This window comes from Panthera leo, chromosome B4 (genome assembly GCF_018350215.1).
Source record: "Panthera leo isolate Ple1 chromosome B4, P.leo_Ple1_pat1.1, whole genome shotgun sequence".
Taxonomy (NCBI): Eukaryota; Metazoa; Chordata; class Mammalia; order Carnivora; family Felidae; genus Panthera; species Panthera leo.
This window is the reverse complement of record NC_056685.1, coordinates 133,716,296-133,729,737: the sequence shown is the minus strand read 5'-3', so window position 1 is coordinate 133,729,737 and position 13,442 is coordinate 133,716,296. Positions and strand designations below refer to the sequence as shown.

General features: G+C 45.3%; 1 protein-coding gene and 1 pseudogene across 1 annotated transcript in view; both read right to left on the bottom strand.

The window, feature by feature from the left end:
- The window catches only part of EP300 (E1A binding protein p300), an 82,141-nt gene continuing 68,699 nt past the window's right edge, over window positions 1-13,442 (bottom strand). Inside the window, exons 23-31 of the mRNA XM_042947926.1 lie at window positions 12,238-12,305; window positions 9,684-9,834; window positions 9,427-9,573; window positions 8,717-8,830; window positions 7,609-7,774; window positions 6,680-6,844; window positions 5,222-5,383; window positions 2,812-3,093; window positions 1-2,552 (exon numbers count right to left, since the gene is read on the bottom strand). Coding sequence (XP_042803860.1) covers window positions 339-2,552; window positions 2,812-3,093; window positions 5,222-5,383; window positions 6,680-6,844; window positions 7,609-7,774; window positions 8,717-8,830; window positions 9,427-9,573; window positions 9,684-9,834; window positions 12,238-12,305 — 3,469 coding nt within the window. The 3' untranslated portion in view covers window positions 1-338. The remainder of the gene's footprint in view (window positions 2,553-2,811; window positions 3,094-5,221; window positions 5,384-6,679; window positions 6,845-7,608; window positions 7,775-8,716; window positions 8,831-9,426; window positions 9,574-9,683; window positions 9,835-12,237; window positions 12,306-13,442) is intronic.
- Window positions 10,197-10,291, bottom strand: LOC122225716 (annotated as a pseudogene).

Here is a 13,442-nt window from a genome sequence, read left to right as displayed (position 1 = left end):
AAAATAATAAAACCTATTGGAGGTGCAAGGCAGGAGCATATGGTTGGCTTCACGGACCTCAGCCTCCTCCCAGTGCACACTTGAACCACACACACAAGGGGGGAAAAAAAGGCTGGTGGGAAACCAGCCATAACAAAAATATATTCTTTGTATTCTATCATCCCTCAGGTTCATCTCGCATGTTTGCTTTAAACCACAAACAGCTACTGCACAGTTCTTATGTGTTCCACGGAAAATTGTCTTTTAGGCTAAGAAAGATTCAAAAAAATTGTTTTCAGTACAAAAAGTCTTGTTAAGAGAAAATAATTTTTTTGCTCCCAAAATACTACAAGGTGTCTCTAGTGTATGTCTAGTGTACTCTGTGAGAGGTTTGAATTCAAGTCTGAGTTATCGGTGCTGAGTCCCAGGTCCGTGGCGCTTGCACCATGGAGGTTTGCCATGCCTGGATTGCTAGCGAGCTGAGAAAGCATTGAACTCTGGTCCGGGCTGGCAAAATGCCCTTGTTCCATGGGGTTGGCCTGGGCAGCTACCAGTCCAGGATGTGGAGAACTGGTCTGTGGGGACACGTGGTGTGGAGAAGGCTGAGGCTGCATCCTCGGGGAAGGGCTGGAGTGGGGGGGCTGGGACTGTGGCCGCGGAGAAGGGACAGGCTGGGGTGAACGCACTTGATTGGAGAGAGAAGAAGGGATCTGCTGGCCTTGGAGGTGTGGGGACTGAGCCTGGTTTGGGAGCATATGCTGTTGGGGGCTCATGGGGTTGGGCTGAGCAGGGGACCCCATCTGTTGCTGGAGGAGTCGCTGCTGATACGCCTGCAGACTGGCTCCTGCCTCGGCTCCCAAGGCCTGGGGGAGCTGGCCCATCGGTCCCATGTTCCCTTGTTGCATCTGTTGCATGTGATGCTGCATCCGCTGCTGCTGCTGCTGCTGCTGCTGCGGTGGGGGGTAGCCAACTCCCTGGGGTTGCTGGAACTGGTTGTGGTTGGCCATTCCAGGGCCGATTCCGGGCCCGGCTCCCTGCTGCTGCTGCTGCTGCTGCTGCATCATCTGCTGCCGTCTCAAGAGGTCTCGGAACTGTGAAGGCATGGCGTTGTGATTCATGTTCATCTGCTGAGCCTGGGGGCTCATCCCTCCCATGGGCGGCTGGAGTTGCTGCTGCGGTGGCTGCTGCTGCGGCAGGCCGGCCCTCTGGACGCCTGCCTGCATGGGGTTCATGTTCGGCATGGCCGGATTAGAGTGGACGCCCTGCTGGCCCGGCATGGTAGGTGGCTGCAGCCCCGGCTGGCCCTGGGGCATGCCAGGCTGCCCGGGGAGGGGCTGTTGGTTAGAGTTGGCATACTTGGCAGCCCGCTGCTTGATGAACGCGGCCAACAGCTGGGGGTTGGCGTGAAGGATACTAAGCACCTGTTGCTGCTGTAGGGGAGAGCTGGGAGACCTGAGAGTCCGCAAAAGGTTTTGTAAGGCTTGTTGAGACACAGTGCCTGGTTTGAGAGGGCTCACGCCTACCTGGCCCAGTCCCGGTTGGGGAGCCATATTCAAGGGCTGACCGTGCTGGGCCACTGACATCATGGCCGGCCTTGGCATCCCGGGCTGCAGTTGCTGGGGTTGAGGCAAGCCTCCTTGGGCCCACGGCGGCTGTTGCTGCATGCCCGTGGGCCCCATCCCTGGCTCCAAATGCCCACTGGGACCTCTGGCCATGGGGGGTGGGTTCATACCCATGGGGGCCATCGGAGTCATCTGGGGCATCTGGTGCTGGATTGGCCTCTGAAAAATTTGCACGTGGGCCATCTGGCGCTGCGTCTCAGCCGCCCTCTGAATCTGCATTGCCATTTCCACTGCCGCAGGTGGGGGCCCCGGAAGGGGTGGCTGAGCAGTCTGAGGGGGGGTCGGAGGGGTCACCTGGCCTGCCGCCTTACCCTGGGAGACAGGGCCAGGAGCCTGAGTCCTAGGCAAGTAGGGTGGCATGCTGTTGGGAGGGGTAGGCTGGGGCTGAGAGGGGGGCTGGGGTTGGGGCGTCTGCGGGGTGGTGGGCTGCTGGCCGGTGGGCGTGGTGGGCGTGGCGGGAGTCGGGGAGGGCAGGCCTTGTTGCTGCCCCACCACGCCGGTCCGCTGCATGCTGGCCATCCTCCTGCGGAGCATCTGGGCCTGCTGCAGCCGGTGCTGCAGCTGCTGCTGCCGGAGCTTTTGCTTGATGTTGAGGCAGAAGGGCACCGGGCACTTGTTCTCCTGGCAGTGCTTGGCATGGTAGCAGCACAGGGCGATGAGCTGCTTGCAGATGGGGCAGCCTCCATTGGTTTTCCGCTTGCAGCCCTTGGTGTGCTGCACGACCCGCTTCATCTTCTGGCAGGACGGCAGCGAGCAGTTGGCGTTGCGGCACTGGCAGGCGTGCACCAGGGACTGGATGCAGCGCTGGATGCTCAGGCGGCGAGAGTCTCCTGGGCTCTGGGTGGCCGCGGCCTGCTGGCTGTTGCTCTCATCATCTAGGCCGAGACCTAGTTTCTCCATTTTGTGGTCATGGTTTTTAGTGTTATAGCAGGTGATACACAAATCGTAATCCTGGGGGAGAAACAGGCACAGTCAACTCTCCAAGATTTAAGTCATTCAGAAACATTGCATGTATTCTGCTGGGGTCCCAAAGGCCCCTTTGAGAAAGACCCTTCAGCTCTACCATGAAAATCTGAGAAGCAGGCCCGTCCCACTCTGCGCGACTTTTCACCCCTGGCACTGGGCGCAGACCTGTGTGACATCTGCAGGCACTGCCTCTCAGGAACCCAGAACACCCCAGCACCCTCCGCTCCCCACCCCTGGGGCCTACCTCGCACACGGTGCAGTGCCAGCGCGTCTCCACGTGGTGCTTGCACTCGTTGCACGTGTAGACAAAGCGGTCCTGGCTCTGGGTGTGCAGCTCCACCAGCATACACATGGTGGACCACTGGGCTCTGCGCAGTGAAGAGAACTCCAGGTGCTTGTCCCTTGCGAGGGTAAGGAAGGCATCCCGCCCATCCATCAGATCGCAGGGGATGAGGGGGTCAGGGTCAACAATGGGAGGCAGGGAGTTGGCGGCAGGGCCGGCGATGAGACGGATCACAAAGAAGACCTGTGAAGCAGACAACCTCAGTCTGACTCTGGAACAAGAGCGCTGCGTGGCACCAGGCCAATGGCAGCAAACAGGTGAGTCGAGCTGAATGCCCGTGAGGCCGGGGCCGCTGGAAGAGCTTACAATCACACAAGGTCCCGCGACATAGCCCTTGCTTTCTCCTGCTCACAAGCCTCTCGTCTCTTCTCTGAGAACGACTACAATGGGCCTGAAATCGACAGCTTGTTACCTTCTCGTTAATGATCCCTTCAAAACAAGAAGGGTCTGGGGCAAGCACAGTGCACGGACAGTGCACATTTTGCCCCAAAGTGGTCTACTCTAAGACTGAATCCATGGTTGGACCTGAATCAAGAGGGAACAAGTCAGACAGATCCAAATTGAGGGACATCCTACGAAACACTTTTTGGCCTTGACTTACAACAAACGGCCATGTTATGAAACAAAAGAAAGCCAGGAACCGAGACGTGGCAGCTCAACCTGACACACAATCCTTAACTGGAGCGGAAGGGCCAGACATTAGATGGTGGCACTGGGGGAAGTCTTCTGAGTGTGAAGCCACAGTGTGGTTAAGCAAAGGAGGTCTTCTTCCTTAGCTTGAATGGGATAAAGAAAAGATGTAGCAAAACACGAACAACTGGTGAATCTCAGCAAGGGCTATAGCAGGGGGTCCACTATGCAACTCTCCGCAAGTTCGAAATGTTAAAAAGTTGGTGGGGATGGGAAAGAAAAAACAAAACAAAACAAAACCTTCTTAGCTCTTGCTGCAGAAACAGCAAAATTTTTGTTCATTAAATTCTGAAAGGACACAATCACCATGAACTACTATAACCATTAGTGTAAAGGCTGCAACAGGAAGCTGATATTGTAGGTCTATTTTACATTAACTAGTCTCTAAATGTGAAACCTCATTACACTGAAAAATGTACCTTTAAGAGATCAGGACCTTGTGAGCAACTGTGGTACTGGACACTATATTCTACCAGTTTCCCAGAGACCAGCGAACTGGCAGTAACACTTGTAATATACTTGGGCAGCAGTGTTTGCATAAAACAAGAGCCTTAAGACACATTTCCAGAAAAAGAACATACAGCAAGAGAGCACACTTAGTAGAGACACATCTCAAACAGATGCCAAAAGTTAAAAGCATCAAAGAACCTTGACGTGTGCTAGACCTTGTAATATTGTGGCTCAAAGAAAAGCATTCAAAGCGAGGAAGAGCATTTTGAAAATGTGACGCACAGGAAAGCATTGAATCTAACAAGTGGGGAATGCCTGTAATAAATCACTCAAAACAGAGGCAAATAAAACCATCTGGTGACTCCCTTGGAAATCTTTACTATGGCCAACCTTCCAGTAACGATCATGATTACTTCCATTGTATGTTACCCTCCAGCTAAGACAACAAACCCAAGTTGACGACCTCAGACTCTAATTCCCACTATTTACATCTTCAGAGTAAATAAAATCATAGACTACATCCACAACTTAAGTCAAACGTATTACAATGTACTCTAAGGGTATTTCCCAACTATCCTGTTATGCTAGAATCTTGTGACACAAAATCTTGCTTGAAATAGTAACTATTAATGGTTGAGAATATCAAATGAGGCACCCACTAGAACTCAGACGTCCTGATGGTTACAAACAGAGTTGGACAGGGGGGTGCCTGGGTGGCTCAGTTGGTTAAGGGTCCGACTTCAGCTCAGGTCATGATCTCATAGTTCCTGAGTTTGAGTCCTATGTCGGGCTCTCTGCTGTCATCACAGAGCCCACTTCAGATCCTCTGTCTCCACCCTCTCTTTGCCCCTCTCCCACTCATGCTCTCTCTCAAAAACAAACAAACAAACGAACAAAAAAACCCCAGACAGGCTATGCTTATGCTTTTAATGTATGAGGCACGATCCAAAGCCATCAAGATTTCTAACACAGCTGCGAATCAAAGCATCCGTATCACTTCCTGTTCTTACCTCCTATTCTAGCTAGCCTCTTTTCTTCCTTCTTACTCCTCGAATGATTTCTTTCTTCTGAATTTCAAATGGTCTGTTGTGCTCGTGTTTAATGCCAACCATGGTAGGCAGTGTTTCAGAACCCCTGCCCTGCTTTTCCTCCCAAAATGGCCACACCTTACCTCTTTGTGTTTTTCCATTGTGGCATACAGCTTCTGCGAGAGGTCGTTGGATACATTGGGCATGCCTGGCTTCTTCTTGTTGCCCCTACTGAGGCTGCTCTTGTTTTTGCTGGTTTTCTTATTATTTTTCTTTTTAGCATTTTTGCTGTCTCCCTTTGTCACCTGCAGGTTAACAGAGGGGACAAGAAAATGTTAACATTTTTGTTAAGAAGTGATTTGAATGATAGTAATGGTAGAAGGATCCTCCTTTTGACACTAGAGATTCTAATCTTATGCCTTCTGCCAACTTTTACACGTACCCTATTTTTTAAGCTGTTACTTACAGTGAACTAAAGGTTACTAAAGTTTTTGTACTAATTTTCTCCCAGTGAAGAATCCCTACACTAAGATCCCTCAATAAGGCAATGGCAGTCTTAGCTTTTTGATAAGAGCCTCACAGTTTGGAGACCCCTGAGATCTATCCATCCTATTCCAGAATTGAGGACAGGGAACAAGGAGTAGCAGTGTGGGATACTGAAGAATACACTGGAAGCAGGGAGCCAAACACCTTGGTTTCATTTCCTTCCACTCACATTCTAGAATTTTATGAGTCTACTGTAAAAAATATAACAACAGCTTGAAAAGACAACTCAAACTACAAGGCTATGAAGAGTTCAACAGGCTACTTAAAGGGTGACTTTAGTAGTTTGGACTCAACGAAGACCATTCTAGCTACGCTATGGAGAAATAACTGACCAGGAAAATCTCAGATGGTCCTCTGACAAAAGCCAGGTTGTGTATGGACGACTGGCAAACTCTGGCCCAGGCCTGTTTTCATATGGCTAAGAATGGTATGTACATGTATAAAGTAGTGTTAAAAAAAAAAAAAAGCCCCAAATATTCATGATCAGGATCTTTACAGGAAGTACTTTGCCACCTCCTGCTCTATATAGGTGATTCTTCTATCAGTTTTTCAGGGTTTCCTTCCTTCTGTTTTCCATTACCAGAAATCCAAGGTTCCATTTTAAATTTTTTTTTTTTTTCAACGTTTTTTATTTATTTTTGGGACAGAGAGAGACAGAGCATGAACGGGGGAGGGGCAGAGAGAGAGGGAGACACAGAATCGGAAACAGGCTCCAGGCTCCGAGCCATCAGCCCAGAGCCTGACGCGGGGCTCGAACTCACGGACCGCGAGATCGTGACCTGGCTGAAGTCGGACGCTTAACCGACTGCGCCACCCAGGCGCCCCTAAGGTTCCATTTTAAAAGGGGGGGGGGGAGGAGGGCAACATCTGATGTTAAAAAGGTTTAAAACCATGGAAAAAGAACATTAGTAACTTATCTAAGCCAATTATTTCTTGACCAATTTAAGGAGCTCTTTCACACCTGAGAGCTTTAGACCTAGTCAAAACTTGAAGCCCGCACCTGATTACCCATGAGAATCAAGGCAGAAGCTGGAAAGAAAATGCAAAGCCCTTACATCTGTGCTTTCGTTGCTGGTGTTTTCTTCTCTCTTTCTCTCTTCCTCCTCCTGTTCCAGTTCTTTAATGCTCTCTTCCAGAACATTGGGCCAGAAATCACCCTCAAAGTAAGGCAACTCCTTTGCACTTGTTAATCGATCTTCAGTAGCTTGTTTAAAAATATCCTGTGAAAATACCCAGGTACAAATAGTTTTTTTTTTACAAAAAGCATTTACCATACAAAAACAGTCATAGCTAATGGATACAAGAAACGTGAAAGTTTAAAATGTCATCTGAAAGAAAGGTGGCAGAGATTTTATACCTAAGCCCCATGGCCCGAGGAGACATTCAGTCATAAACAATGAAAAATCATGGTCTGCAGTCAGTATTTCTGGTTTTGTCTTTCCTCTTTGCCTGTGAGGACAGGGAGATTACCTGCCTTTATACAAAGTAGGAAATTATCCTGCTAGGACCAATGGCAGAGGCAGAGGCATCATCAATCACACTGTGGCCTTTACTACTCCTGATAACACAAGACACTGTAATGTGAGGAATGCCTGCCTTATACCCATCCCCCACCTCCTGAGAAATGTGTTCAAAACAACCTAAACTACAAATACTGGAAACTGCATGGCTACAGACCCGCTCTCTATGCTGCTCGGGAAACAACCAGTTGGTGCTCTTCTCCCCAGGAGTTAACAACAGATAAGAAACTTATCTGTTCAAGTTCTTATCGTGAGATGCTCTCTAATCGTGAATGGCTAAAATACATTTTTCGTCACATCTTTAAAAGAGATTTGTTGATCTAAGTCTCTTTTAAAACGGTTTTTCTTGCTTTGAAAAAGGGAGAACAAACAGAAGATTTTTGTTAAGATAGTCAAATGACAGAATACAGAGCAGCAGGATTAGTAAATTTCCAGTTCTGTCATCGCCCCTCACTCCTCCTGACCTTGTAGTCATGGACGATTCGCTCAGACACGGCCTTGTCAAGCATCTTTTTATACCACTCCTGCAGTCGCTTGGGCTTCGGTATCTTCTGGTCAGGAGGATGGCAATGGAAGATATAGTCATCTCCCTCGCTTGGGGGACATGCCCAAATATGCCCTGTTGTATATCTATCAACACAAATAGACGGAATATTCAAGAGAAAAATTTATCATCCATTCCAGAAAGAATGCTACAAGATGGAGTCAGTACAGAAACCAATGATTTTTTTTTTGTTTTTTTACAAGATAATACAAAAGTGTACAATTTAGCATCAGATCAAAATTCTTAGGCCAGAACCAGGCATAACCCTGGATCTAAAAATCCCAAAAAAAGACCCCAAAAAAGCTGCACTTGAAGACCCAAAAACTACAATGCAAAGGAATATGGGTCCATTCCAACAAGAGAGCTAATCGAGATGCAAAATGTTAAGAGTAATAACTTGCAAGGTGAAGTGGTGAATATTCTTAAGCACACACGTATACTTGAAGGTAAGGAACCAGTCTGATATATGTATCTCCTGACCTTAGTCTGTTTTTGGTTCTGAAACCCAGGTTTCAGAGATCAACTGCCGTTTTAAGATTCTGGCCTTAAGTAACAATCAACCTTCAAATCAAACTGTACCCAACAGCTTAAATGAACTAAATAAAACCAATCTGGGACAAGTACAACTAGGGTCAAAATATCCCTTACTGTCAGACTGGCAGCACTGAGAAAAGGGGCCAAAAAGTCACATATCTGTACGTTTTAACTTAGGTCTTACCACAACAACACAGTGATTAGTTTAAAACCTAGTTAGTTTAAGCTAATTGCTTTTAAAAAATAGCATTTATCAGGGTGCCTGGGTGGTTGAGTTGGTTAAGTGTCTGACTTTGGCTGAGATCAGGATCTTGCGGATTTTGAGTTCTACCCCGCATCAGGCTTTGTGCTGTAAGTGCGAAGCCTGCATCGGATCCTCTGTCTCCCTCTCTTTTTGCCCCTTCGCTGTTCGCGCACTCTCAAAAATAAATGATCAAAAAAAAAAAAAAAAAAAAAAAAAAAAAAGTAAAAATAGTATCGATCAATATTCTTACCCTAATTTCTTGACGTATTCTAAATATCCAATTAGAATTTCATGATACACTGCTGTCCTCAAGCATTTAGGACGGAAGAAATGAACACTGTCGAGGTATGATATGTAAACTCTCCTATACGAAGTGGGGAGAAAGAAACCAAGTCAAGAAACCAACGCCTTATGTGACTTGTGACATTATATTTTCTCTCTTCTGGTTTTTTTTTTTTTTTTTTTTTTTACCTCATTTGTAATGCACATCACGTAGTCACAGATAAATGACTAGACTGTGAACACTTCAGGGGAGTTTCATGAGCCTATGGCTCTATTCTAATCTCAGTACCCAGTAGAGCCTGAAGCAGAGTATATGAATCAGTATTTATGGATCCAAATGTATTCTGGCAGTGTTCTTATTCTGGCCTTTATACTATTTTGGAAACAAATTCAAAACCATATCCTAACTTTTTTTGTGTGACATTCTTTCACATACCTCTCAGGCAAGGTACTTGTTAACACAATCTAGATTTAAGCCCACTGCTTCCCACTTCTGATTTGAGGCTATTGTTCATATCCCCTTCCTGATATACTAAGGCCACAGAAGAGTGTTACTGAGCAGTGAGAATCCACATTTCCATTTCCAAACCAAGTATATCAGTTTCTTGCCCATGATGCTTTTTGCCTATTAAACTTCAAACTCCCATTTAAATTGGAAGGCAGATGTTTAATTCCTACCTCTGGTTAGGCGGAGGGCAGTCAGAGCCATACTCTTGAACGTGCATGCCAAAGAAACATAAGTCAACACCGTCTATCTCTTCAAAGGCAAAGAGGGCTTTGGTTCGGTATGGAAAGGATTCTGCCATCTCTCCACTATCTACAAACCTACACAATTCAGATTAGAGGGAAAAACCACAACACCTCATCAGAATCATCAGCAGTGACTGTATAAGCATTTGCAGAACCACAGAAGAAAAGGGAAAATTACTAGATACCTTGCTTTCATGCCTGGTTTGACTTCCACGGTTTTGTCAGAAGCATGAACTACCCGAACAGTGACCTCTCCTGACTCAGGGTGATTTTGTCGCCTAAGAAAGTCATTCACACGATTCTCCAGAAAGGTGCCAAGCCTGGTAGATGGCAACCCTAGGAATGTAGAAGTGAAAAGTTCAGTTGTAACCACAGTGCAAATTTATTTCTATCAAGTCTTAGACTTCAATATCAAATATCATTTCTGTTGGTATAAATAGGATAAACTTTTATTAAAAGCTAGCAATGTGGGGGTTCCCGGGTGGCCTGGTCGGTTAAGTGTCGGACTTTGGCTCAGGTCATGATCTCATGGTTCATGACTTCAAGCCCTGTGTCAGGCTCAGTGCTGACAGCTCAGAGCCTGGAGCCTGCTTCAGATTCTGTGTCTCCCCTGCTCTCTCAAAAAAAAAAAAAAACATTAAAAAAATTAAAACAAAAAACAAAAAACAATGTGGTCAATACTTGAAAACAATTTTTAAAAAAATATGGACTATTCCACAAATTTGTGTACCAACCTTGCACAGGAGCAATGCAAATCTTTATATCATTCCAATTTTAGTATAGATTTTAGTATAGGTGAGGCAGGCATGGTAGCCAATACTTAAAAAAAAATTTTTTTTTTTAAATGTTTATTTTTGAGAGACAGAGCGAGTGAGTGAGAGCGTGCGCATGAGTGGGGGAAGAGTAGAGAGAGAGGGAGACACAGAATCCGAAACAGGCTCCAGGTTCTGAGCTGTCAGCACAGAGCCCGACACGGGGCTGGAACTCACAAACTGCGAGATCATGACCTGAGCCGAAGCCGGACGCTCAACGGACTGAGCCACCCAGGCGCCCTGGTAGCCAATACTTTTTAAATGTTCTCCCCTAACCTTTTAGTTGAAAAAATGTCCAATCTCAGATGTTAAAACAAAGAACAGCCATATGCACTTTCCCTTGACTAGTAGTAATATTTAAAAATAACAATGGCTGGGTATTAGGAAAAACCGTGCAGGAGTAAAAGCAACCTGTCGGTCAGCAAAAAATTGCAAAGGCATCTACAAAATTAAATCAAATACTATCGCGAGATAATACCAACTGTATGATACAATCTTTGACTACCACTCCCCCAAATCCCCAATCAAGATTATAAAAGAAGCCCCAACTAATGGTATGGATAAAACTGAGGTAATGACTCATGGGATGGCAACTCTGGACAAATATTTCCACATGTGGCCCCTGTTAAGAAATGCCCCAAATATGAAGAAATGTAGGAAAAAGAAAAACATGTATCCAGCGCACCTGGGTAGCTCAGTCAGTTGAACATCCGAATCTTGATTTTGGCTCAGGTCACGATCTCACGTTTTGTGGGATTGAGCCCTGCGTCAGATTCTCTCTCCCCCTTTCTGTCTGCCCCCCTACCCCCAGAGGTCTCCCTCCCTCCAAGAAACATTAACAAACAAACAAGAAAACCACATATCCTCCACATGTACAATTTTTTCCCTTAAGTCTAATGAATTTCTCTAATGTTTAAACATTTATTTTTTTTTTAATTTATTTTTTTTTTAAATTTTTTTTTAACGTTTATTTATTTTTGAGACAGAGACAGAGCATGAACGGGGGAGGGTCAGAGAGAGGGAGACACAGAATCCGAAACAGGCTCCAGGCTCCGAGCTGTCAGCACAGAGCCCGACGCGGGGCTCGAACTCACGGACCGCGAGATCATGACCTGAGCCGAAGTCGGCCACTTAACCCACTGAGCCACCCAGGCGCCCCTATTTAAACATTTAAATAATGTTTATTGGGGGGCCTGGGTGGCTCAGTGGGTTAAGCAGCCGACTTCAGCTCAGATATGATCTCTTGGTCCGTGAGTTCGAGCCCCGCATCGGGCTCTGTGCTGACAGCTCAGAGCCTGGAGCCTGTTTCAGATTCTGAGTCTCCCTCTCTCTGACCCTCCCCTGTTCATGCTCTGTCTCTCCCTGTCTCAAAAATAAATAAAACGTTAAAAAAATTTTTTTAAGTAATGTTTATTATTATCATGTGCACTATCAGCACAGAGTCTGATGCAGGGCTTGAATTCACAAACCATGAGATCATGACCTGATCCGAAGTCAGAAGCTTAACCGACTGAGCCATCCAGGAGCCCCAGGTCTAATGAATTTTACACCACAAAGTACATTTACTATTTACCTTTAGGTAGATTATAGAAAAAATTTTGGGTTTTGGTTCTGACTTTGCTCAGTTAAATATTTTAAATAAGGTTGAAGGAAGAAAATTCATTTTGGATGGTTTATTCTTTCTTTCCTTCCTTCCTATGTATCTATGTTCTATCTATCTAAGTTCTTTCTACCTACCTACCTACCTACCTACCTACCTACCTACCTACAAGTTATCTCTATACCCAACAAGGGGCTTGAACTCATGACCAGAGATCAAGAGTCACATGCTCTTCCAACTGAACCAGCCAGGTGCCCCTTGGATGGTTATTTTTAACTATGCTTCAGTGAAGTATTGCCAAGATTTACTTGTAAGAATGAAACTTACTTTTAGCAGAAAATTTATTCTCTTTCCTGGTTCGTGCAGATTTCTTTAAGCAGCCATCGCAGACAAATCTAAAACGTAAACCAGAACTTTGCTTACACAGCTTAGAGAAACACTTAAAGTAACATATGCCACAAAATTTACCATATATATGTACCAAGTTAAATCCAAAAGACAACCTGAGAAAAATATTTCTAAATATTTAACGAGTTAATATACAAAGAGCATTATGAAGAAATCACTAAAAGAAAAAAAAAAGTATAAAAAACCATAATTGAAAAACATGCAAAAAACCATGAGGAAATGTTAAGCATATAAACATATAAGCATTTAAACTGGTTGACATGTGACAAGATGATGGATTACAGATGAAAACAAGAATTTGTTTGGCCAATCACATTGGCAAAAATCCAAATGCCTACTGGCAGGAATGTAAATAAGTACACTTTGAGAGGAGTACCAGTAGATTTATTTATATGTATCTATATATCTCTATCTACGTATCTATGCAGGGCTTGAACTCATAACCCTGAGATCAAGAGTCAGACATTTAACAGACTGAGCCACCCAGGAGCCCCAGTACCAACAGATTTAGAAGGTACACTCTTTGTCCGAATTATTTAAGGACGTGTGCATAAGCAGAATTTCTTACAAAAACTTGAGAACATACAAGCGCTCATTAACCAGGTGACTGACCTTAAATTGCAAGAATCACTGCAAGTCTCTCAACTATTCCTACCTAGTCTGTAATTAAGGAGAACAGGCAAAAGGCATATCTAAAGACAAGCCATATACACATCAAATGACTGTGATTTTCCCTGTGTGTTATTTTTGAGAAATGTGTAGATTAGCTGCCTCTTTTCTGTGACCTCCAAACCAGCATCAACAAAGCGTAGAGCAGTACAGACATCCCATCTTTAAGTTTTTATTATTCATTTAAGTAATCTCTATCCCCAATATAGGGCTCGAACTTGTGACCCTGAGATTGTCACATGCTCTTCTGACCGAGCCAGCCAGGCACCCCTAGATCCCATCTGAATGAGTCACTTCATGCATAGACACTCCCACCCTTGGAACAGAGCTGGGATCAACTCCCATTCCTGGAGAGTAAAAGGAGACCCAGAGTAGCAGACAAGTGTCAGAATGGACAAAAATCCACTCATTGCTGACAAAGTCTTTGATAATATGAAGCTTGAGTAAATACATGG